Source organism: Oryzias latipes, chromosome 6, assembly GCF_053564925.1.
Source record: "Oryzias latipes strain Hd-rR chromosome 6, Olatipes_Hd-rR_3.1".
In the NCBI taxonomy this organism is placed as follows: Eukaryota; Metazoa; Chordata; class Actinopteri; order Beloniformes; family Adrianichthyidae; genus Oryzias; species Oryzias latipes.
In genome coordinates, this window is record NC_136242.1 from 21,001,460 (window position 1) to 21,026,221 (window position 24,762).

A 24,762-nucleotide genomic window follows, 5' to 3' on the forward strand; every position below is an offset into this window, starting at 1 on the left:
GCTATATAATGATTTGCTCATTCTCAAATCACAAATTTTACAATTAAAGGAAGCTCTGACCAGTTTGTGAACCATCTTGTTTTGCAGGTACAAAGGGGCATCTGGAAGTTCTGCAGTGTGTTCCTTCACAATGGACCAGGTAGAAGCAGCTTTCAATGGGCGTTATCGGGAGGTCAACAGAGAGACTCAGCAGTGGTACACCTACAACCACCCAGTCCCGGAGCCTAGGCCAGGGGCGGTAAGTGTGCGATTGCTGCCCTCTGCAGACAAATCTAGGCATATGTTAAAGATCAAATCAGAATCAGAATCATTTATTGTCATTACAACAGCAAATTGCAACAAAATTAGAGCAGAATAAGACTAGGAGGTATAAAGAAACAGAAGACATCAGTGTTCAAAAGAATGATTGCAAAGATCCAATTTAGAAATAAAGGAGTTTTAGTAAAAATATACAAATATATGAGGAAAGAGAAAAAAAGCATGATGGTGTCCAGATGATGAGTGTTTAAATTAGCTTTGTGTCACCAGAAGGGGGTGAGAGGATGTGTTATGCTGCAGAAAAATGTACTCTCCAAAAAGAATTGCTTTTAGTTCAACCAAAGAATAAAAAACAATAAAGAGTAATTTCTTATTAGAAATTCTTATTATTGTCCAGTGCAGGTACATAGATGATTAAAATGGATTTGGTGTGTTCCACAGTGTATCACAAATGAATCCAGAGAGCAAGGGATCTCCTCCTCACTGCATGTCCCAGATAAAGTCCTGAATTTTGTCAAAGACCACTTCCTAATGGACAGCATGATCCGCAGCCAGCCTCTTCTGCTGAAACGTAACGTGCGCTACACACAGATTGCTGTCCACCAAGTCCAAGTGTCTGAAAAGGTGCACCACGTCCTCTTCATCGGGACAGGTTTGACTTTGATCACCTGCAACATTTAATCAGACCTCTTAGGAAGTCAGTGTTGTTTCAAACTGAACTCTGTCCCTTCTAGATGATGGCAGGCTTCATAAAGCCATTAATGTGAAAAACAAAATGCACATCATCGAGGAGATGGTGCTCTTTCGAGATTCTCAACCAGTGCAAAACATTGAGCTGGACGCAATCAAGGTAAAGTACTTCAGTTATAGTTTTCTCTCACTTAAACCTATAAGCTCTATAAAGGGAGTTATAGGCAGTGTCCACAATTAATTAAGATTTTGAGTCTAATGAATAAACCCTAAATTTATTGAATGACTTCAAGCAATTTCTCTCTAAAAGGAATCTGTTGAGAACTGGAGCTTAAACACTTCTTAGCTCTGCAATGTGTTCAGATGAACTGACCCATCTTTGCGCCTCCTCTCCACAGGGCCGTCTTTATGTCTCCTCTCTCTCTGAACTGGTGGAGGTCCCGGTGGCTAACTGCACTAATTATCAGAGCTGTGGGGAGTGCGTCCTCTCCAGGGATCCTTACTGCACCTGGAATGGGAGGCAGTGCACAGATATCAGACGAGCTCCGGCAAGCAAGTATGAACCCCCCTCCCTGCCCGGAAACTCATTTACAAAAAGCTTAGCAGCTATTAGACAGCTGAAAATTGTGTTTTAGAAGCAGTCTTAGTGGTTTAAATGTCTGTGTTTCAGCAGGATTCTGCAGGATATCGAGGAAGCAGACACGTCAGCGATTTGCAACAAGACAGTTCCGAGCCCACGAGCTGCTAAACCTTCGCCTACACGTATGAGCACTTCTCTCCTCAAGACTGTCAACTCTTGGTGTCAACTTTTATTATTCTAAACTCTTCACGGCATGAGATCATGACTCCACCTGTCACTGCTTTGGCTTCCCACAGGTACCTCGGTGTGCCAGGTGATCATTATCCCAGCAAACACATTCAAAGTGCTGCCTTGCAAGCTGCGCTCTAATTTGGCTGAGAGGAAGTGGGAGTTCAGCGACAGAGCGGGTCACTTCCATTACCCCAGCCCTGAGGGGGGGCTGGTGGTGGTGGCTCAAGCTGACAAGCAGGAAACGTACCAATGCTGGTCAGTGGAAGAAGGTTTCAGGCAGCTGCTGGCAAATTACTGTGTGAAGGGCGAAGCCAGGCAGGAAAGCACCACTCTGACGGGTCGCTCCCGGGTTCCAGCCACCTTAGAGCGGGAAGACATCAACCTGCCGGGAGAGAGCCCCTCACAGCAGATCAACTCCAAGACCTACTGGAATGAGCTGATTGTGGTTTGTGCCCTCCTGGTGTTTTCCCTGCTGGTCTTCTTCCTGTTTGTGGTGTACAGGAACCTTGACCACATGAAGTCCATGCTCAAAAAAGGGGAGTGCCCCAGCATGCAGCAGAAGAAGCCCAAAATAGTGGTGAAAACAGCGGAGAACCTGCCGCTCAACGGCAGCACAGTCCCGCCCTCTGCTTCAGATCACAAAGGATACCAGACTCTAAACGACAACTACATCTGCAGCACTCCCCCCCACGAGTGCTCGTCGCCTGACAACAATAAGAGCTTAACAGAACCCGAGAAGAGGCCACTGAACTTGAGAGAGAGTCACGTGGAGATTTCTGCCGCATGCCCACGCCCACGAGTCAGACTCGGCTCTGAGATTAAAGACTCGATAGTGTGAGGCTGGCTTGGTTTTAAAGAACTCGAAATAAGGAGTGCACTTGTTTGGAAGGACAAACCCATAAAAGGAGGAACAGAAGCACTCGACATTTCATCACACAGATTTTGCACTTTGACTTCTTTTGTCCGATTCCTGTGGTCCAATGTGCTTGTTGTTTTACTTTTTTCCCCTCTATCCCCCGAATTTAAGTGCATTTTGAAGCACACCGAAGAAGCTCCAGTTTGCCTTTGGACTTCTGTCACACACAGTTCACAGGAATGTAACCTGCATAGAGACGGTGTGGGTACCGGATGTTCTCGGGTTGCCGGATGTTCTCGGGGTCCTTCGGGGTCCTTCGACCAATGATGACGTCACACTATTTGATTGGCTGTAAGTTGCCACGACCAATGAGTTAACGTCGCTAAGTTTTTTTTAAAAACTTTATTGACAATTGCGGTATCATACATTAACAATGACATTAACGTTAACAACGAACAATAACGATGTAATCAATATTGCCTCGAAGATCAGTCACCATTGCCAAATATAACATATTGACATAGAAAATAAAGAATAGAGGGGAAAAAAAGAAACAATGAACATAACACACAAATAAATAAAAACATAAGTAAAATAAAATAAAGGAACATAGAAAAAATCTAAGTAGTTAGGGGTACTCGTGAAGTTTGTATTTCTGAACAAAACTAAGCAATTTCAAGCCATTCTTCTTTTTCATATCATGAAGTGATTGAAAGCAAAAACAGAGCTCTTTATTAAATGTTATAAAAGTGGTTTGGTCTTCAAAACTTGACCTCACCAAGATGGCGGTGCTCACTTCCCATGAGGAACCACGTGATGTCTCCTCTAGTGATATAACTCATTTGAAGGACCCTGAAGGACCCCGAGAACATCCGGCAACCCGAGAACATCCGGTACCTACAACGGCGTCACGATTTAGAGACTGAATTTAGGAGCACTGCCATTCATTTCCGTCCATGTAATATAGAAGTTCTGCTCCAAAAGGGAGACTTTTATTCCACGTGTTGCCACTAACACTCACATGGAGTCTAATGTTTTTTTATTATTATTATTATTTCTGCTACATGGGGGGAGTTCACTCTTGGCTAAAGCTATGCACTATGTAATGTAGCAAGGAAACCCAAGAAAAATGTCAAAAAGTCCCAAACATTCAAGAACCACACTATTTCCTAGATATTGTCTGTGCTTTCATGCAGGTCTGCCAATATGAATGTGCAAAAACAATACAGAGTTAAACAGTTTCAAAATATGTAGGGTTTTGAATTTAGACCTTTTTTTTGTTTATTTTTTTAACTAGCAAGCAGTGGATCTCAATCAATCTATTCCAGAAACTCCCATCTGTGTCACCCAAAAATAAGACAAATCAATACATTTTTAAATGTTTGCCTTGTTACACCGTTAAGACACCGTTTTTTGTTTTTCTAAATGTGGTAAAAAGAAAAAAGCTCATTCCAGATAGTCATGAGAAAGTCGGTCTATGCAAGCACATAATGTGAAGTGAGGTCAACGTCAAGAAAAAAGCCTCACCTGTAGACTGAATAAGCACAAAAATAATAGCACTGTCTAGAAAAATGGCATATTTATTATTCCAGCTGCAGGTATGGGACAGTTTTTTTTTTGCCAGTTTTAAAGTTTTATAGAACTGAAACCACGAGAGACTGAGACAACTCAAGGTAGATAAAGAAAAGTCTTGTCTATGATATAAATATGTGGTGAACGACTTTTATCAGCATTAAAACACCTTAAAAAGATTTATTTTTTTAGTTTTGGCCCAAAGTTTAAGCTACAAATAGTAATTATTCACAATCAACTCATTGGTGTTGTACCTAAGGAAATGTTTTCTTAAAAATAACAAGTTATAGTAAAAAAAAAAAAGAAATCTTACATCTCTATAAAATAAATCAATGTATGGGCTAACCTTTCATCATAATAAATCTGGTGAGTGTAGTTAATAAAAATAAGCTTCTTGTTGCTTTAAGAGTTTAAAGGCCAAAGCAATAACTTTCATCCTCCACCAATTAACATAAACTGTACCTTTAGTTTCCTTAAAAATAAATTGTAAAAAATTACAATAAAACAATGACCCGCCAAATTTTCAAAAACACGTTTTTTACACAACAGAATATTACAGAAACCTATAGGTTTAGTATTGTGACAAAATTGGGATTTTCCTAAAACATAAACGTCAAAGTGAACTTTATTGTCAATCTCTATAAGGTTTTCACATACATAGAAATTGAAATTCACAAACAAAAGACACAAATTGGTGCAGAACATGAGGGATTTGCGCATTATTTTACAAGCCTTAGTGAGGGGCAGGGTTTTTGTTTTGACCACAGATCTGGCAACAGATGACGCCTTTCTGAAAAGTAGAATCAGGTGATGTGCCTACTGAGATCGTAAACCAGGTTGTCCTGCAAAATCAGATGCAACTCTACGTGTGTGCCAGTTCTGACCATGCTTGAAAACCAATGAAAACAGTGATTCCATGCAACCAAGTACTGTCAGTGTTCAGGATGCCTTCAGCAGGTATTTATTGTTTTAATTTCAGTATTGGATTGCTTCACAATCAGGGACTAAATTGTATTCCTTAAACTGGAGACCACAAATAAACCACTTAAAAAAAAAACATGCATAACTATGACATGACATTTTCTGTAAATGACACGGCAAAAACCGAGTTTAAAGACTCATCAGATGTAATCTTGCAGTTTAAAATATTGATCTATGACTGTTATCAATAACCTACACAAACGGCAGCTTTTGGTGAAGTGGCTATCGTCACAATAATCTTCAGTTTGCAAAACTAATGAAGTTAAGTGGTGTGTTAGTCAAATACGTGCAGGTACTTTGAATAAAATAACTATCTACGCCACGGTGAAAGTATTGTCTTTTGCTCTCTCTTGATGAACCACTACAGACAGGCCTTTATTAGTGACCATACCAAGATGCTCTGGGGAGTTGACACTTATTGTACAGCAAGTGAGCTAGTTTTATGTAAATTTGTTTGTAAATTCAGCTGCCAATGTAAAAAGATATTGTAAATTGTATTTTTTGTACCATACATCACTGTTTTTCTTTTGTATTGTATATACATATATAAATATATAAATATAAAAAAAACCACTTTATTTTAATTTTTCAAATAAAGATCAAATGGACAATATTTTGTATTTGAATGAACCATGACTTCAGGTACATTTCTATTGGTTCACACTTGGTGATCCCTGCAGCTTTTCCATCAAAATATTCGATTTTATCCCATTTACCCAAACCCAAAGCACTATAACTCACTTACCTAGTAGATGGTTAAGCCTAACCTTTAAATTTAAAACTACAGAGGACCACAAGAGTCTCTTAAAACGTAAGAATAAATTCACATTTCACATTAAAAGAGGAATCATATTGTTCCTTATTAATTGGTTGATTTGCAAATGGGTTTACAAAAAAAGGTCACAAAAATTGAGAGGATAAAAAGTTCAGCAAATAGGATTTGCACATAACAAAAATAGAAAAAGTAACCTCCTGTTTTTATCTGTAAAATGAAAATAATTTTTCTAATAAAATGAAGGATTTATGCGATTTGGTTCTTCTTTAAGAATAAGTATTTACAAATGCAATTTTAAATATTTTTGTAAACAATGTTATAATTGCATCAAGCAATTAATAAAGTACGATCCTTTTATTCTTTTAAAACACATTTCACAACATGGAATTACAAAAGTTATTCTTATGTACATTCTATTTTCTAGTTAAAAAGTATTTCTTTATTTTTAATTCACAAGTTTTAATTAATTGATTCAATTATTGATCATCCAAAAGCTGAAATAAATTTTGCCAATCTTTTGTTAGGGCACCTATAAATACTTCGTCTGTTCTAAAAGTGTGACAGTATATTTGAAGTTTAATTTTTATATGCTATCTATATATTGTAAACTTACTTCATAAAATAAACCGGCTTAAGTATACTAATTTTTGCTTCGGGCAGAGAGAAACTGCTTTGCATTCCTTTACAACAGGACACTCCTATCCCATTACACACATAAACACTCATGTTGACATTCTTCATCCATTTTTTTATCTTGGTTTGACGCATTTCCTCAAACAGTGGAATACAGAGAAGAAAGATAATTAAACGTTGACAGATATCACACACCTGAAAGGTAAATAGACGCGAGCTGGTGATTCCTAACTTAACTTTGCGCGCATGCGTGATGCACTTTCTAAAACAAACAGTTCCAAACTGGAGCTGCTGCGGTAACTGACGGAGGTTGGTCACACGTTGAACCCGTCTCTATACAGACAGATACCGGCCTTCCCTTAGAACCGGACCAGTCCATGGCTCCTCGGTATTTCTGATCCCGCAATAGAGTGCGGAGCGAGTAGTTCCCCGCAGCTGCGGTCGGGTTCAGACGCTTAGAATTGTCCATTCTGCGCGTGTCCTGCTGCTAAACATGAACCGTCCCAACCTTCGGAGACTCTTCTCTGCGTGTGATGTGAACAAGTCTGGTCATATCGAGTTCGAGGACTTCACCGTCGTCTGCCGGGAGCTCAACGTCCCCGAGAGAGACGCTAGAACTTTGTTCGACAAGTTCGGGGCGTCCGAGGATGGATTCATCGACTACGACAGGTTTTCCTCCAGCTTCCAGGAGGTTTCTGAGATTCTGGACCTGGCCTCGTTTGACGCAGGTGCATCACAGGCGGTGTGGGAAGAGTTTGAGGAGAAGATGGGCGCGGAGGTGCTGCTCTCTGACAGGTAAAGCGAAACTCGCATGCAACGGCTGCTGCTAGCATCTTCACGTTAGCTCGAAAAACCTGGAAGAAGTTTATCGGAAGCATACATGTTTACGTTTTTAAAAAATAAGTAAATAATGTAATTAGTTATTGTTTAAAATCTATCAGAAAAAGTCCGAATGTTAAGAGAAAAATAAAATTAGCTTTTTTTTTTTTTTAGCTGACAGCAATACATTAAATAAATAAATTCATGATTGAATTTAGGAAATTAAACTAAAAAGTTGGCACAAAAAATAATTTTTTAAAAAGTTATTTTATAAAGTACCACACCTGTTAATCAAACAGTGATGCGCTCCTTCATTGTCAACCTTACAAATGGGTTTAATCCTGGTTATAAACTAACTTGACACGGCTGCACTAAAATTTAACAAAGCCATGGGCTCGAATGCATGGAAGAGCCCCCACCCCCACACTTCTTAAAATGAATAGTATCCATCCAAGTTACATTTTAAAAATAAAATGAATAACAAGTTATTGATTTATTCTAATGAATGTTAAGTCCCAATCATAACTATATTACTATTATTCTAATTAACTAAGAGTTGTTGAATTTGGTAGGCACTTGTCACGGCGCCGTGACATAAACCGCCTACAAATGCTGCCCAAGAAGAACGCAGCCTTCTAATTTGGTCACAGCCATAGTTTCTGCCTAGGACCAGGAGTTTAGTAGAAATTCGCCACAGAGTTGTGGGTGAGACTGATGACTGGGTGGGGGGTGGGGATGTTAACCAGTACTTCTTTCCCATCATCCCTCTATTCACACTCTCTCTTTTTAGCTTACAGTCCCTCACAACCCTAAGCTAATGTTAGCGGTGCAACAAAAATGGCGAGCGCTGTTGGAGCTATCCAGTCAGATGCCAGCTCGGACGAGGAAAACGCAGACATACGTGAATCTAGTCGTCCACAGGTGGATGTATCAGAATAGGGCGGAGCAGGGAGGCTGGGGCCTACAGATTGTAGTTTGTAAGCAACAAATACTGTACTAGCTTTTTCAAATGGCAGTTATTTCGTCTGATTCACCACGATTTGAAGAAACGCTCAGAAACACACCTTCAATCTAAATTTTTTCTTATCTGTCCTCTGTCATGAGAAAAGAACTACAAGAACATGTTAAAAACACTAAAAAATACAATCATCATTGGAGTAGGTCTTTAAGCAGCATCAGTTAGCCATGTGCAGAAATCAGTTTCCCTTTAAAGCACAATAAAGTGTAACATCATTTAGACACGTCCGATTTTATATGTTGGTTAAGAATATTTCCATCTTTTTTCTAAAGTGTATGTGACAACTGTTTTAAAGAAATAAAAACCCAAACAGTATTGGTTTGAGAATGAAAATTTAAAAATTCAATCTATGTTTATTTGAAGCAATATAGATTAAGAGTTTGTCTGTCTTAGACTCTCAAGGGAAAAATATTATTTCTAACCTATACAATGGATTTACTAAATTCTTTGAAAAAGTCTCACATTTTTAAGTTTCAATTTCTATGATAATGGTATCCATAATCATAGAAATGACACAACACTTTTAAACATAACTTAGAAAAAATAATACTGTTGATAAACAACAAAGGTAAGTCGTGTTATTTTTTGGTTTTGGTTTGATCATTTTTTCTTCGCATAAACACTTGAAAAGTGTCACACTGAGTGAGTAATCTGCAGTGTGGGGATAATAAATATTTGTGTACACTTAAGCGTATATTTATGATGTAATGTTCATTGTAGATACAATAATAAGAGACAGGGTGTAAAAACGAATCCAGGAAATCGCATTGCATCATTTTAAGTCATTTATTTGTCAATAACTAAAGTGCAACCCAATACTTTGTAATGTAAACTTAGCTGCTATTGACGGATATCAATCGTTTCTTGTAGGTCTTTGCTGTAAAGCAGCTCCAAAGCATTATGTTACCACCCCCGTGCTTCACAGTGGCGATGCTGTCTTTGGGATACAACTCTGCATTCTTTCCCTTCCTAACACAGCGAGTGGCTTTTATAACAAAGAATTTCTTTTCAGTCTCATCTGACTATATGAGATTCTCCCAATCGTCTCTGACAAACTTTAGATGGACCTGGACATGTTCTGTCTTAAGCTGGAGGACAGTTGGAGCACTGCAGGATTTGAATTTGAAAACATTATTTGATGCACTTGGGTTATAAATATTTTGTTGTCAAATGAGATGTAGTGCTTTGTCTCTGAGGTGCAGATATAGAACTCAGGGACACCTGTTGCCGTGTCACATTAACATGTAGTGGTGTAACCATTAGTTGAAGTTTAGAGGTGGTTACTGAAAAAGGATGGTTTGTCTTTTGTTTCTAATGAATAATGTTTGTTTAAAGGTGGTACAGGTGACAATAAAAAATCAAAAGGATACCTTAATAATGTACAAACACATTTTAAAGAAGTCATTTCTGTGTCATCATCACTGATGTCATTTGGTTTGTAGAAGCAGGAAGTGGATTGTACTTCCTCCTTTTCCTCCTGGGAGCCAGGTAAGTGAGGTAACTGGTCAAACAGGTAGTCTGTCTGCACAATTAAGGAAACCAATGAAGTTGAAACCTCAGCAGTGATGTATTTGGTTGATAAGCCTGGAAGATTGAAGATATCTTTGGAATTTATTATGGTTGAGATTGTTGGTTTATTTTATTTTTCTTCTTCATAATACTGTTGCACCTAGAGTCCTGGTTCATCACACTGGTGTGTGAGTAGCAGATTTAAGTGCTCATGTGTCTTTTTAGTTTCTCCAAAGAGTGTAGTTTTTTATGTTTTGTTATTTTGGTGGTTGTAGAGGTCCAGTTTCTTCCTGCAGATTAAGCTTATTCAGTAACTTCTACTCTGATGAATTCAGTAGAAAACTCTTCAGAATCCCAAACATTCCGTGGATGGATGGATTTTTTCCCCGTTGTTGCTGCACCACACACTCTGGAAGATTCATCCTCTTAGAAAAATGTCTACATAATTGGTGTTTATTTCTTTAAAAAACAGTAAGTTGAAGATCAGCAAATACCTTCTTAATTTCTTACATTATTTGTGTTCCACACTGGACATTTAATAAAGTTTTAGAAATTAATGTTTACATGCAGACTCCAAAAAGGCTGTAATCGCTTTACTGCCCACATTAAGGAAAAAAATAATTACAATGTTTTGTTAGTTTTGCCTAAGTAAACCTAGTAATCTCACAAGCAAATATTTACTCACAGATGGTACACTATGTTGTAATTCGCTTTCAATTTGTTTACATTTATTATCTGTTTTGGGGAAGTCTTGGTCAAATGGATTAAGCTATTCTTTTCATTTATGTTGTAATGAGTTTCATTAAGAGTATTTAATAGTAGATCCTGTTTCCAATCAAGATGTTCACAGTGCCACCTGTAAAATATTTACTGTTAAACTCAACCTCAATGCTTAGAAAAAGTCTAATGCATTTCATTTTAAAGGATTCTATTTAACTTGATTCTTAAAAAAACGGTTAACATAAAGTTTCTGTATTTTTTTTGCTTGTTTTTATTGTTTTACATTTAATATCTTCTTTGGAGTTTGCAGCAGCATGCGAACGTGACATTGCTTATTAACACATGTTCAACACTGATGATGATTATTTGTTCTTGTCTTTTTAGTCTCAGGGAGCAGCTGGCTGATCTTCACCGAGCCATCCACGCCTCTGCAAACATGACTCTTCTGAGAGCTTTCGAGGAAGTCATCCAGGCCGTCATCAGCCAAGGCCTGGAAACCAAACAGCAGTGTGAACGCCTGGAGACCAGTTTGAAGCTGTAAGGAAGAAAAAAACACTCTCCCTCTTCAAAACTCAGAGCTCTGCCATGTGGAAGAAAAGGAATCAGGAATCAGGAGGAATCAGGAAACTTTATTGTCATTTTATCATGATAAAACGAAATTAGGCTCTCTGGTCCCGGGCCAGCCGTTTACATTCAGACATAAATAATATATATCAATAATAATGTCAGTAAAATATCAGTCTGTTATGGTGTGGTTCCTGATGAGTATTGCACAGAAGTATTTTTCAAATTGCACAGTATTTTATGTTAAGTATTGCACAGCCCTGTGATATTGCACTTGGGAATTAGCTTGTTGTCCATAGAGGGGGGGGGGGGGGGGGGGGGTGCAGTGATCAACCGGAGTTAAGCAGTCTGACTGCTTCAGGAAAGAAACTGTTCCTCAGTCTGGTGGTCCTGCTCTTTATGCTCCTCAGCCTCCTGCCTGAGGGGAGCAGGGAGAACAGAGGGTGTGAGGGGTGGGTGGGGTCTTTCAGGATGCGAGAGGCCCGTTTCCTGCATCTGGTCGTATAGATGTCAGTGGTGGACGGCAGGCTGCAGCCCACAGTCCTCTGTGCAGATGGGTTCTAGAATAATAGACCTTTAATGCTCCATTAAAGATACACATTCTTTTAATTCTGAGCATTCATTTTACTTTAAAGTTAGATATTCATTCATTCATCTTCTAAGCCGTTTTATCCCTTTTGGGGTCACGGGGCTGCTGGAGCCTATCCTAACCACATGTGGGCAAAGGGAGGGGACACCCTGGACATGTCACCAGTGTGTCGCAGGGCCACAATCACACACCCATGCACTCACATTCACACCTATTGACAATTTCGAGTAACCAATGAACCTATGAAGCATTTTTTTGGACGGTGGGAGGAAGTCGGAGTCCCACAGAGAAATCCCAGGCATGCGCAGTAAGGTCCCCCATTGGTGTCTGTTTCTTGACCCCGGGGGCCTTCTTGCTGTGAGGCAAGAGTGCTAACCACTGCGCCACCATTTAGTTAGATATGTACAGCTCCATTTTAAAACTGACAACCTTTTAAGGTGTTTTTGTTTTTTTTTTACTCTGGAAAGCTAAACTCGTGTAAGTCATAGCAATTATGTTAAATTGGTTGAATGAAGTAAAGTGTAAAATCTGCTTAAAAATGATTTGACTTTCACATGAACAGGAAGGAGGAAAGAGAAAAGGTATTGACCTATTGTGGTTCAGAACATTCACCAAATGCACCAAATGCAGCAAAATCATCCAAAATAAAAGTATTGTGGAAAAAATATATAATCTTTTGCTTAGTCAATTTCTAAAAATCAAACTTATGGATGATTAACTACAAGCTTCTTATGTGATCACAATAACTCTGGCATACTTGAATGACTGGATAGTGAAAGGATAGTGATCTTCAAATGTTGTTTTCTCGTTTCTTATGTAAGAACTTGCGATTTCTGTTTTTGACTGACAGAAATAGAAGACAATACAAAATGAAATAGCTAAAAAAAAGTCTGTGCTTTTATTATAATGTTTTATTTCAGATTGTGCAATATCAGGTAACTGTTTCATTTGCGAGGTCAAAAGAAAAAAAAAAACCCAGATCATTCTTCCTGGTTTATGCATTCTTTAAGTTCACCCTGACGGGAAACCTTTGCTGTAAGAAGAGGCGGCTCCTTTGCTGCTCATCTGTGTACTTTTGTTTCATTATTAAGAAAAAGAATGTGGACTATCTTCTGTGTTAATCCTGCATGTCCATCAAGGAACAAAACAAAAAAGTGTGCTCGACTGTCAGAAACATTTATGTGTCCATGAGCTAAACACTTTTTTGAGGAAGCTTTGACGTTCAGGCTTTAATTTCTGATAATGTACACTTCGTCAGGCATTATCCCTTACAGAAGTCTTGTGAAGCTGCATTGCTGGGAGTTTTAAGCCCTGAGTTTTAGCAGAACGACCAAAGAATTGAACACTAAGAAAGCTGTACATTCTTGTTTTGATGGTGACAGTGATTCCTCTCACAAAATCACGTGCCCGCTCTCTTATTTTTTCTTTTACATTGGAGTCTGCTCTCTTTTGTATTTCTAAATTATTACATTTTCCTTTAGTCTATAACAGATTTTATTCTTTCGCTGCTTCAGTTTCCAACACTTCTCTTTTGTCCTCTAACCTTTGTTCCTTTATTCTGTTTCCTGTCTTCTCATGACCCCAAACCCACGGCAGCAGATGGTCACCCTTACTGAGTCTGGTGCTGCTGGAGGTTTCCTTCCTTTGTCGTCCATTGCTTACTCAGTATGGAAAAGCCTCTGTCATCTGGATTTACCTTACATTTAACATTATTATAAGACATTGAAGACACTGGCCTCATTGGAATGATCTTGACTAAATTGAAAAGTTTCAAATGACCTGGATCATACCAATCGCTTGAATTTATGGGGGTGATTGTGTTGCACTTTGAGAAACTGTTGTGAATTGTTCCCTTTTTATAAATAAACTGTATTAAAATAAATAAAGCAGAGGCATTATTATTAGTACCGAAGCTTTGAATTTGAGAAGAACACTTATTTTTAAATATTCTATATGTACTGATGAAAATAGTTTCTCTCACACAGTATTATTGTTTTTCTCTCAGACTTTCTCACGACATTCATGCAAACATATGCACGGGTCACCAAATTTAAGATATTTCTCATTAGGTGCATTTTGTCCGTTTAATTGTGAGGCTGTGGACTACTGTTGGTGGAAGAAAGAGGGGAGGCAGAAGGGTCCGTGGCCAGAGAGAGAAGGGAAAAGGCAGGAACATAGGTTTGAGAATAGGGACTCTTAACGTTGGCACAATGACAGGGAAAGGCAGAGAGCTGGCAGACATGATGGAGAGAAGGAAGGTAGATGTACTGTGTGTGCAGGAGACAAGGTGGAAGGGCAGCAAGGCACGTAGTATTGGAGGAGGATACAAACTGTTCTATCATGGTGTTGATAGGAAGAGAAACGGGGTAGGAGTGATTCTGAAGGGGGAGTTTGTAAACAGTGTTCTAGAGGTGAAAAGAGTCTCAGACAGGATGATGAGCCTAAAGTTAGAAATTGAAGGGGTGATGGTGAATGTAGTCAGTGGGTATGCGCCACAGGTTGGCTGTGAGTTAGAAGTGAAGGAGAGATTCTGGAGTGAGTTGGATGAGGTCATAGAGAGTTTTCCCAGAGGAGAGAGAGTTGTTATTGGAGCAGACTTTAATGGGCATGTTGGTGAGGGCAACAGAGGTGATGAGGAGGTGATGGGCAGGTTTGGTGTGAAGGAAAGGAATCTGGAGGGACAGATGGTGGTGGACTTTGCGAAGAGGATGGAAATGGCTGTAGTCAACACTTACTTCCAGAAGAGAGAGGAACATAGAGTGACATACAGAAGTGGAGGTAGGAGTACTCAGGTGGACTACTTCCTATGCAGACGAGGTCATTTGAGAGAGGTTATTGACTGCAAAGTGGTGGTAGGAGAGAGTGTAGCCAGACAGCACCGCATGGTGGTGTGTAAGATGACTCTGGAGGTCAGGAAGAAGAAGAGAGGGAAAACAGAAAAGAAGACCAAGTGGTGGAAGCTACAGAATAAAGAAACTTGTGAGGAATTTAGGCAGAAGTTGAGGCAGGTCCTGGGTGGTCAGGATGAGCTTCCAGAGGACTGGGAAACTACAGCAGAGATTATCAGGGAAACAGGTAGGAAGGTGCTAGGTGTGTCATCTGGAAAGAGGAAAGACGGTAAAGAGACTTGGTGGTGGAATGAGGAAATACAGGACTGCGTCCAGAGGAAGAGGTTGGCTAAAAGGAAGTGGGATGTAGAAAGGACTGAGGAAGGTAGACAGGAGTACAAGGAAGCGCAGCGTAGAGTGAAAAGAGAGGTGGCAAAGGCCAAACAGAAAGCTTACGATGAGCTATATGACAGGTTAGACACAAAGGAAGGAGAAAAGGACTTGTACAGGCTAGCCAGACAGAGAGACAGAGATGGGAAGGACGCGCAACAGATAAGGGTGATTAAGGACAGAGATGGAAAGGTGCTAACAACCCAGGAGAGTGTACAGAAAAGATGGAAGGAGTATTTTGAGGAGCTGATGAACGAGGAAAATGACAGGGAAAGAAGGGAGGAAGATGTGGTTGGTGTGGAGCAGGAAGTAGCAGAGATTGGAAAGGATGAGGTTAGGAAGGCTCTGAAAAGGATGAAGAGCGGAAAGGCCGTTGGTCCTGATGACGTACCTGTGGAGGTATGGAAGTGCCTAGGAGAGACAGCAGTGGAATTTCTAACAAGGTTGTTCAATAGGTTTTTAGAGAGTGAGAAGATGCCTGAGGAATGGAGGAGAAGCGTTCTGGTCCCGATCTTTAAGAACAAGGGTGACACGCAGAACTGCAGCAACTATAGAGGAATAAAGTTGATGAGCCACACAATGAAGCTGTGGGAAAGAGTAGTGGAAGCCAGGCTTAGGAAGAAGGTGGAGATTTGTGAGCAGCAGTATGGTTTCATGCCCCGTAAGAGCACCACTGATGCCATTTTTGCTTTGAGAATGTTGATGGAAAAGTACAGAGAAGGTCAGAAGGAGCTGCATTGTGTGTTCGTAGATTTAGAGAAGGCGTATGACAGGGTGCCGAGGGAGGAGCTGTGGTACTGTATGAGGTCGTCTGGAGTGGCAGAGAAGTATGTCAGAGTAGTTCAGGACATGTATGAGAGAAGTATGACGGTGGTGAGATGTGCTGTAGGTCAGACAGAGGAGTTCAAGGTGGAGATGGGACTACACCAAGGATCAGCTTTGAGTCCTTTTTTGTTTGCTATGCTGATGGACAGGCTGACAGACGAGGTAAGACAGGAATCTCCCTGGACAATGATGTTTGCGGATGACATTGTAATTTGCAGTGAGAGTAGAGAGCAGGTGGAGGAACAGCTAGAGAGGTGGAGGTTTGCTCTGGAAAGAAGAGGCATGAAGGTCAGTCGTAGTAAGACAGAATACATGTGTCTGAACGAGAGGGATCAAGGTAGAAGCGTTAGGTTACAGGGGACTGAGGTGAAGAAGGTGCAGGAGTTTAAGTACTTGGGGTCAACAGTTCAGTGTGATGGGGATTGTGGAAAAGAGGTGAAGAGGCGAGTGCAGGCAGGTTGGAGCGGTTGGAGGAAAGTGTCAGGAGTGTTGTGTGACAGAAGAGTGCCAGCAAGACTCAAAGGAAAGGTGTACAAGACAGTGGTGAGACCAGCTCTGCTCTATGGGTTAGAGACGGTAGCAGTGAGACAGAGACAAGAGGCTGAGATGGAGGTAGCGGAGATGAAGATGTTGAGGTTCTCCTTAGGAGTGACCAGGTTAGACAGGATGAGGAACGAGTACATCAGAGGGACGGCTCATGTTGCCTGTGTTAGCGACAAAGTCAGAGAAGCCAGACTGAGATGGTTTGGACATGTTCAGAGGAGGGATAGTGGATATATTGGTAGAAGGATGTTGGAGATGGAGCTGCCTGGCAGGAGGGCAAGAGGACGGCCAAAGAGGAGATACATGGATGTCTTAACAGAGGACATGAAGTTGGCTAATGTTAGGGTAGAAGATGTCCATGATAGAGTGAGGTGGAAAAGGATGATTCGCTGTGGCGACCCCTGATGGGAAAAGCCGAAAGAGAAAGAAGAATTGTGAGGCTGTGCTGTTTATGCATGCCAGCTCTCTTCGCTTCAGCTGGCTCCCACTATTGGAAGGTGACATTCCTCCTTTGAGGAAGTTGGAAGACTTAAAAATGAGCTGCTCCACCCTTTCATTTGATGCCATTTTCAAATGGGGTTATCTTTGTATTGTTTTTTTTTTTTTACTGTCTATTTACTCTTTTTATGTTACAACTTTTTTCAATTTCCTTTAGCTTTTGTAATATAGGAACATGTGTGAAACAGAATTTTCTTTTTTCAAAGATGTGGGACATTTGTGTCACCTTCTTCACAATGAACTCCCCCACGAGCTCCGAGTTTTGGTTCATTCTTTGTCTGATGCGAGCAGATAGAGGTGACTGCTTCTTGTTCAGGGAAATGTGATTTTGAAATAATGACAGTGTGGACGCATTCTTTCTCCTGTTGTATTTTTTCAAAGGGAGAATTTTCCTTTTTGGGTTAACAGGAGAGACTGCGAGCAAAAATCTGATTTAGCCTTTTCTTTATCATCAGAACTGAAGGGCTGAACAACAGTCAGCTCGCAGAAATGGAGGAGGATATCCAGCAGCAGCTTGAAAAAACAGAGGAGCGGGTGCGAGACGAGGTGAGTGCATCACCTGTAGAATTCACAGTGTTTTGTTTTTTTTGGAAAAGGCTAAGAACTCCTATTACAGATGAGAGTTTCTACTCCATCAGAGTACACATGTTAAGTTTATAGAAACTAAAGCAGCTGAAAGTATGTTTTGAACCATAAAAATGCAGTTCAAGTCCCATAACAGCACTCCTTATGTATGAATTCAGGTTGTGTTCACTTATCTGAAACAGATTTTCTGTGGTACGAGAAATCCGTCAAAATGTTTTAGTACGACTTTTGTAAACTAAAAAAGCGTATATTCTTTTTTTCTTTTCTTTTTTTTTTTAGTATTAAGAATACCGTAGTTAGGAGTCTGGGGGAGTGATGTGTATCGTGCCTCAACATAATGAACAGAAATGTCGTTTTTATATTTTGTTAAAAAATTGAGAATTATTGTAGATAAAGTTTGACTTATCTGTCGTCTTAATCCCTCTGTAAAGCCTGTTTTTGACAGATGAATGAGGCAAATAGTTTGCTCCAATCAATCCCTCTAATCAGTTGCATAGCTCTTTGCATTCTGGGTAGTGTAGTCATAATACAACATATAACTGTTTTGAATGCGCCCTGTAATTCGGTGCACCTTATGGTTTGGATAATCCGGCCTGCCTTTCTTCACACAGAGTCTCTGGAAATTAAATGAGCTTCAGTGCAGGTTTGCACCCTCCTCATCTTTTTGTTTTTCACGGTTTGTAGGAACAAAACAAATTGGATGCAGCTATGGCAACCATGAAGGCGAAGCATGAAGAAGAGATTGCGGACCTTCATGCCACAGTCAACAGACTGTTAAAAGTAAGATTTCTACCATATTTTCCGGACTATAAGTCGCCCTTTTTTTCATAGTTTGGCAAGGGGTGCGACTTATACTCCGCAGCGACTTATATTAGAAATAATTGAAATAAATACATTGTTAGCCCTCCTGTTATGTTCATTTGTGAGGAACAGAGATGATGTTCCTGGGTCAATCTGATGTATGAGGTATGTTAAGTGTTAAGAGTATGTTAAGTGACTCAGAGAATCAGAAAACCTTTTTTTTACAGTAAGATCTTGAAGGCTAACAACATAATATTCTATTTTCCAATGATTTCATAGATTCAGAAATGCAATAAAAGTGAAAACTGTTTCTACAAATACAGGATGAAAACAGAGTATTAGTTGGCCAATGATGCTTCATGAAAAGAATAAATAAATAAGTTTGAGAAAAAATTACTGTGAAATTATTAGATAAACAGTCTGCTATGATTGTGTCATATAAGGTTGTGAAAGTTAAAATGCGACTTATAGTCCAGTGCGACTTATCTGTGTTTTTTTCTACTTTATAATGCATTTTTGGGCTGGTGCGACTTATACTCCGGTGCGACTTATAGTCCGGAAAATACGGTAATTGTTCTCAGCGTTTGCCTCAATTCCTTGAATAACGAGCTCTCCTGCATCATGTGCAGCTGGGACTCAGTGGGGAAAAACTATGAGATAAAATCAAAAACTTTTAAATTGTTTTCTTTTTTCAGTTTGGCTAAGAGACTTTTTTAAAAATTGAAATAACTATTAAACAATGATGATACTTGAAATGGATATAAATTAGACTTGCAACAAATTTCATCTTTATTTACTTACTTATTTACTTTATTTTAATGTGAACCTCACTCATGAAATTATAAATATTGCTTTTATTCCAGAAGTTACTCAGCCTTTACAATTTTTGTTCAACAAAAACCTTTACTTAGCAGGTCTGCATATCATGGCACAAAAAAAATAGCAACAACACGTCACTGCTTGAGACGAGCTGCCAGTTCCAAAGCTGTACAACCTGTCGCACATGTTGCTTTGCTGTTATGCCGTTTGTAACTTCCACTGCTGTACATTCATTTTTCATCCGGTCCTGTAAAACACTGAACTCTTTAGAAACAGCTTCCTTCACATGTCCGTGATGATCAAATGCGACTCTTTTTGGTCACGGTTCAGGTTATTGTTCAGTGTAATTCTGTAGTGTTATAACACTGTTTACACTATGTCTTCCCATCAATAAAAAAGTTAAAGCAAATGCTCAAACATACAGGAGAAAGGCATAAATGTGCGAATTTATATATTTTTTTCTATTTTAGTTTTAGTTTGTTAGTTAGTTTTCTGCTAAGAATAATTAGCTTGAAGGATTTGATATACCACACAAACGAGGAGTGCTGTTCCAAAAGAATTTCTTCTAGGTGTAAAGTTTGGTGGCAGTTGTCGTCTCTGTCCTCTAGATGGGGACATTTAGCAAAGCTTGGCTGATGGGATAGAACACAATTGACCAGTGAAATTGTTTTATCTCCATTATTAGAGTCCTTAGAGGCAAAATTACAAGAAACTTTAGTGCAGCAATGCTGAGGGTAAAAGAAATGTGACAGCAATCTAAAAAGTTTAAAAATAAATCATTTTACAGCTTTGTGGAAAATTCTTTAATTAATTCTTTCATTGCTTCGTTTTTTTTTATCCCAAACCACTGCAGGAGTTGTGATATGACTGAAATCTTTAAATCTGCAGGTGTAAAGACACTAATGGGTGATTAAAAACTAAAACTGAACATAAATGTGTCGTTTTTTTTTTTTTTAAAGAGTCAAGAGGCCTCTGATCTGCACAAGACAAAAGAGGACACGTTTGCACTCAGAATAAAGATCAACCAACTGTCACAGGTAGGCGAGTGTGCAGGATGTGCGGTCATGACTCCTAATCGGGGTGGACAGAGTTTTCAGCAGCAACGTCTTCTCAACAGGAAAACGAGCAGCTCCGATGCTCTCTGCTGCAAGCAAACACAGAGGTGTCCATCCTGCACTCGGAGCTGGACAAGCTGAAGAACATCAACGCCGACCTGAAAGCCCATCATGAAAGGTGAAACCCGAGTTCAGTTTATGTTTGACAGAAATCAGCAAAGGACATCCATTTCAATAGGAGTTTGGGTTTTTCACAGAGAAAAGGAGGATTTGAAGGGGATGATGATGGAATATGAGTCCTACTCCAGTCAAATCCAGACCCTGCAGTGAGTCTGCCCTTCAGCTGATGATGTCCAGTGTTTAAGAAAATCCCATTTCTATCTAACTTTTTGACCATATTTGCCTCATCAGGGATGTCAATAAGAAGCTGTATGACAGTAATGATGAGCTGCGTTCAGCTTTGGCCAATAAAGTGACAACATCTAAGAGGAGGGTAGGTTTTTTGTTGTTGTTGTTTTATTGCTGCTCACACATTTTCTAAGTGAATGTTGCCCTTCAACAGCTGTCTCCTGAAAACGACATGCCTGCCCGAAAAATGAAGCCTCTGCAACAGAGCACGCTCATCATCGACAGAAGGTACACCCAGCGTCCTCTTCCTGCCTGAAAGCCCTTTGCAGGTTGATCTCTGCCAGTTCATTTCACCGACTTTTGTGGTGCTTGAGTGCAGCTCCGAGCAGAACTCCCACGTGGCCGACTGGGCTGAAAGGTACCTGGACAGTGGGGTCTCAATGCAGATGGACATAACGGAGAGCTTGGGCAGCGACTATGACAGTGACGACGGCAGATGCTCTATGGAAACTGTGCATGCCAGCTACTCTGAGGTGGAGGTCAGACAAACTGAGCAGTACATGATAGTGGGAGAGAGCTATGTAAAGCACCACGCCTCCTTTAGGAACTCTGTGTTGTTTTTCTGCTCTGTTGCAGTTATCAGACGTGAAATCTGAAGCTGCGGTGTCGGTGGCTCCCAGCAGAGCGAGCTCATTTGCCTCCTCCGTGCGAAGACCACTGCCTGCCTTCTCTTCACTAGTAATCACACATAATTTAAGCTTTATTTTGAAAAATACCACCCAAAAATATGTAATTTTGTGTTTTAGAGACACCTTTTGTTTTAATGAATCTCTTTTTGTTATATTTCTGCAGCCCTTTGAAGACAGCATGGTAGATGGTTCAGAACCGGCTCCGATGTACCGCCTAGTTCTAGCAGGAGATGCAGGAGCGGGAAAATCAAGCTTCCTTCTGAGGTTGACCCTCAACGAGTTCAGAGAGGACCTTCAGAGCACACTCGGTGGGTTCCATAGATGGGCACTGAGCAACAAGGACATTTTATTGAAAGCTGACATTTTAATCTGTAAGAAATGACCAAAGCTGCTGCTTCTGGGGTGTTTTTGAGCCTTGGAGAAGAATTGATCACATTAAATTTGAAAGATTTTTCATTTTTACTTGTGTAAATTCCACAGAGATTAAAGATTTTTTTTAAAAGCTCTTAAAATGCTGTTTACAATCATGTAACATGTATTTTCGCTTTTTCTTTTAGTTAAAAGAAAAAAAAGACAAATAAAAACGTACATTTTAAAAGATTAGACAATAAATATTCAGTTTTTGTTGTCACTGTCAGGGGTGGATTTCCAGTTGAAAAAGATGCTGGTGGATGGAGAGATGACGAGTCTGCAGATATGGGACACAGCGGGGCAGGAGAGGTGAGGTCTGTCCTTAAGGGCGTTTCAGAAGAAACTGTTTTGTAGAAAACATCTCTCCGGTGTGAATGTGTAAACACCTTTGATGTTTACACGTTCAAAATGAATTTGCTTTTCCCTCCCTCAGATTCCGGAGTATTGCTAGGTCATATTTCCGGAAAGCTCACGGAGTCTTGCTGCTGTACGATGTGACCTCAGAGCGCAGCTTCCTGAATGTCCGAGCGTGGGTAGACCAGATTCAGGTGACCAGAAACGGTTTCATTAGAGAATCATTTTAACCAAACAATACAAAAAAAAAACATTGATGAGGGTTTTTTATTTTTTATTCTTTTAAGGACTCTACTGATGAGAAGCTCCCCATTTGCATTATTGGAAACAAAGTAGACCTCCGGGAACAGTGTGAAAATCGTAGCTGTGTAAGGAGTTTAGATGGGGAAAAGTTGGCAAAGGTGAGCCTTCATTTCAACTGTTCACTAAATTTGTATCCGCACACAGCTGGCCTTTTAAAAGTTAGCTTGTTTTGCAGGCGTACGGTGCCTTGTTCTGTGAAACAAGCGCCAAAGAGGGAAGCAACATTGTAGAAGCTGTGCTGCACCTTGCAAGGTAATAGGCCAACACTTATTCAAGTGTTTCCCCTCATCTTCCCAATCTTCATCTGTTTTTGTGCCTTTTTCCACAGAGAGGTCAAACTCAACGTCAAATTGAGGAAAACACCTGAATCTGAGGTCAGGCTCGGGGAAACCCACTCAAAGAAGACTGTAAACAGCTGCTGTGGACGGTAGAGCTGCTGTCTGTGCACACAGAGCAAAGGGCTACACACTTTTAATCTGAAAGGAAGAGCAGAGGTGTTCTTTCTTTAAAAACACTTTAATACATTTTTACTATTAAACTTGAGATGTAGCTTTATGAAGTTTTATTCTTTGGTCAGTGTGAAGGGTCTCTGATTTATAAATGCACATGGAAGTATAGTTATATACGCACTTCATTAAAGCAAAGTTGTATTTATAGATTGTTTTATAAACTCTTGTAAATTTATTCAGAATAGGATTTTTATAAAGTCATATTAATGAGTAGAGAACAAACCCAATAGATGAGATTTTGTGCTTTTTTTTTAGACAAGATGACATTTCTTTAAAAAATGTTTATATTTTCAGAAAAATACATTCATCCTTTCTTTGGTTTTCGTACATTTTTTATGAGCTGCACTCGGGTACTGATGAAGGTTTTTACAACGGTCTGATGCTTGAAGACAATGTTTTAGTGAACAACACTTGGCTTTTTACCTCTCACTGAAACTCCCAATAAAAAAGAAAATAAAACCTCAGGCTTTAGTGCTGCTATGTTGATTATCTAATGGAGATCCTTTGAAACAGAATTGGAGGTGGTGGATTTCAGTTTCTTGCAGTCAGAATCACGGATGTCACCAAGCTGCTCAAGGCCACCACTAGAGCTCCCAGTATGAACTTCCATGAAATTCCCTGAAACAAAACACAGAGGGTCCGGATCTTACATGCGGCTCTACACAACACTGAGCGTGTGCAATGTGGTGACTCACAGAAGGTTTCTTCTTGGAGGGAATCAGGAAAGGGGTGATATTGTCTCCCAGTATCTCAGCGGGTTTGGCTTTCCATTGCTGGGTGTCTTTGCCCTCTGATTGCCTTTTGACGAGTTTGGATAACTCTGCGTGGATAGCCTTTACAAACGTAAAAACATCTAAGTTTTAATGTTAAATGCAAAGCATCAACTGCTTCAGATTGTAGGGTCTGATGAGTTGATGCAGACTCGCTGCATTCCTCTGGGGGGGCCTGAATTGTAACTATTTTCCCAATTTTTTTTTTTTTTTAAACTTTCACTTTTTTTATTTTGCGGATAATGAAGGAAAAACATGAATTACTCAAATATTTTCGACATCATCAGATATACTTTACAAAAATCCCAGACATTTCTAGGTGTCACTTTATCTTTAGTCTGAGCAATAGCAGCAGATATGTCTTGTAAACATTTTATGGAAAGTTCTGAACAGTATGAAAGGCTTTACATGAAAATAAAAGCTTTAAATTGATCGCATTTTAGAATTATTTGTTGATAATAACAAACGTGTCTGAATACATTTTTTTTATTTGTCGCCCTCCAAAGGCACTCTACCTCCTTTACTTTGTTTTCAATGCAAATTGGGGCTCTATTTTTTTTTTTTAATATTTTATAGATTTAAATTTTGGCTAAATGTTAGGATCAGTGTGTACACACACACAAACACACACACTAGTGTATCACAGATTAAAATAAAATTGTTTCTGTCTTTTATGTTCTTAACACACTTTTCCAAGTTTATCCTTTTGTCCATTGTGTTTGTTTTTTCTGTAATTTCTTGTACTCACTTTTCATTGTACTTTCCTTGGACTTTTCAAAATAAAAGTATTAACTGGAAAGCTCAGAGCTGTTTGTTCACTGTAAAGGATTTAACAGATTTATCCAAACCTGACAGACAAGTCAAAAACAGATGTTTGGATGGATGTCCTAAAGCAAAATTAAATATTGCTCTCCAAGTCCTTTAAATTGAATGTTTGGGGGTTTTTTTATGGAAAAGTTAAATTGAGTTGTTTAAACTGATAAATACAATTTTTGATGTACAACACCACTTGGCTCTCATTTATGTTTGCCTTGGGGAAAAAACTTTTTTAACATGATCAGTAACGTCTCCTCAGACTTATATGTATAAAAACTTATTTTATTTATATGTATATTAATAACAGTTGACATTAACCAAATGCTCATTCATGAAAAGAAAAGAGAGAAAAAAAAGTCAAATTTAAGTGAGAAATATTTGTTTCCCCTATAGACTGTGTTTTAAACCGCCACATCCTTTAGG

General features: G+C 39.5%; 3 protein-coding genes and 1 long non-coding RNA gene across 15 annotated transcripts in view; 2 read left to right on the top strand and 2 right to left on the bottom strand.

Annotated features, from left to right (window-relative positions):
• The window catches only part of sema4ba (sema domain, immunoglobulin domain (Ig), transmembrane domain (TM) and short cytoplasmic domain, (semaphorin) 4Ba), a 55,540-nt gene extending 51,046 nt beyond the window's left edge, over positions 1–4,494 (top strand). For 2 of the 4 annotated variants that reach the window (XM_020704066.3, XM_011476130.4), the window contains exons 10-15: positions 88–238; positions 700–910; positions 993–1,108; positions 1,347–1,504; positions 1,619–1,710; positions 1,825–4,494. In XM_020704066.3, coding sequence (XP_020559725.1) covers positions 88–238; positions 700–910; positions 993–1,108; positions 1,347–1,504; positions 1,619–1,710; positions 1,825–2,597 — 1,501 coding nt within the window. In that variant the 3' untranslated portion in view covers positions 2,598–4,494. The remainder of the gene's footprint in view (positions 1–87; positions 239–699; positions 911–992; positions 1,109–1,346; positions 1,505–1,618; positions 1,711–1,824) is intronic. The other 2 variants (XM_078948742.1, XM_011476131.4) reach the window with 1 other exon arrangement.
• On the bottom strand, positions 121–1,457 carry LOC144992452 (uncharacterized). The gene is made up of 2 exons (XR_013656421.1): positions 1,322–1,457; positions 121–272 (listed from the first exon to the last, which is right to left on the bottom strand). It is a non-coding gene; the product is annotated as an uncharacterized LOC144992452 (long non-coding RNA).
• Positions 4,495–6,765: 2,271 nt separating the features above from the next.
• Positions 6,766–24,322, top strand: rasef2 (RAS and EF-hand domain containing 2). Of its 3 annotated transcripts, none has more exons than XM_023955824.2 (17): positions 6,766–7,371; positions 11,027–11,179; positions 17,335–17,425; positions 18,149–18,244; positions 20,044–20,121; positions 20,202–20,317; positions 20,397–20,465; positions 20,551–20,632; positions 20,702–20,775; positions 20,867–21,026; positions 21,124–21,225; positions 21,340–21,484; positions 21,815–21,896; positions 22,021–22,135; positions 22,229–22,342; positions 22,420–22,496; positions 22,573–24,322. In XM_023955824.2, the coding sequence occupies exons 1-17, from the start codon at positions 7,070–7,072 to the stop codon at positions 22,673–22,675; spliced, it is 1,959 nt and encodes a 652-aa protein (XP_023811592.1). In that variant the 5' UTR covers positions 6,766–7,069; the 3' UTR covers positions 22,676–24,322. The 3 variants fall into 3 exon arrangements, 2 of the variants coding, with proteins under 2 accessions (XP_023811592.1, XP_078804870.1); XR_013656418.1 differs by having other exon boundaries at positions 6,822–7,371; positions 21,815–21,901; XM_078948744.1 differs by having other exon boundaries at positions 6,822–7,371; positions 20,867–21,020.
• The window catches only part of fkbp16 (FKBP prolyl isomerase 16), a 35,370-nt gene continuing 33,349 nt past the window's right edge, over positions 22,742–24,762 (bottom strand). For 5 of the 7 annotated variants that reach the window (XM_078948752.1, XM_078948753.1, XM_078948754.1 and 2 more), the window contains one exon: positions 23,302–23,586. In XM_078948752.1, coding sequence (XP_078804878.1) covers positions 23,338–23,586 — 249 coding nt within the window. In that variant the 3' untranslated portion in view covers positions 23,302–23,337. Of the gene's footprint in view, positions 23,587–24,762 lie in introns of all 7 variants that reach the window. The other 2 variants (XM_023955829.2, XM_023955826.2) reach the window with 1 other exon arrangement.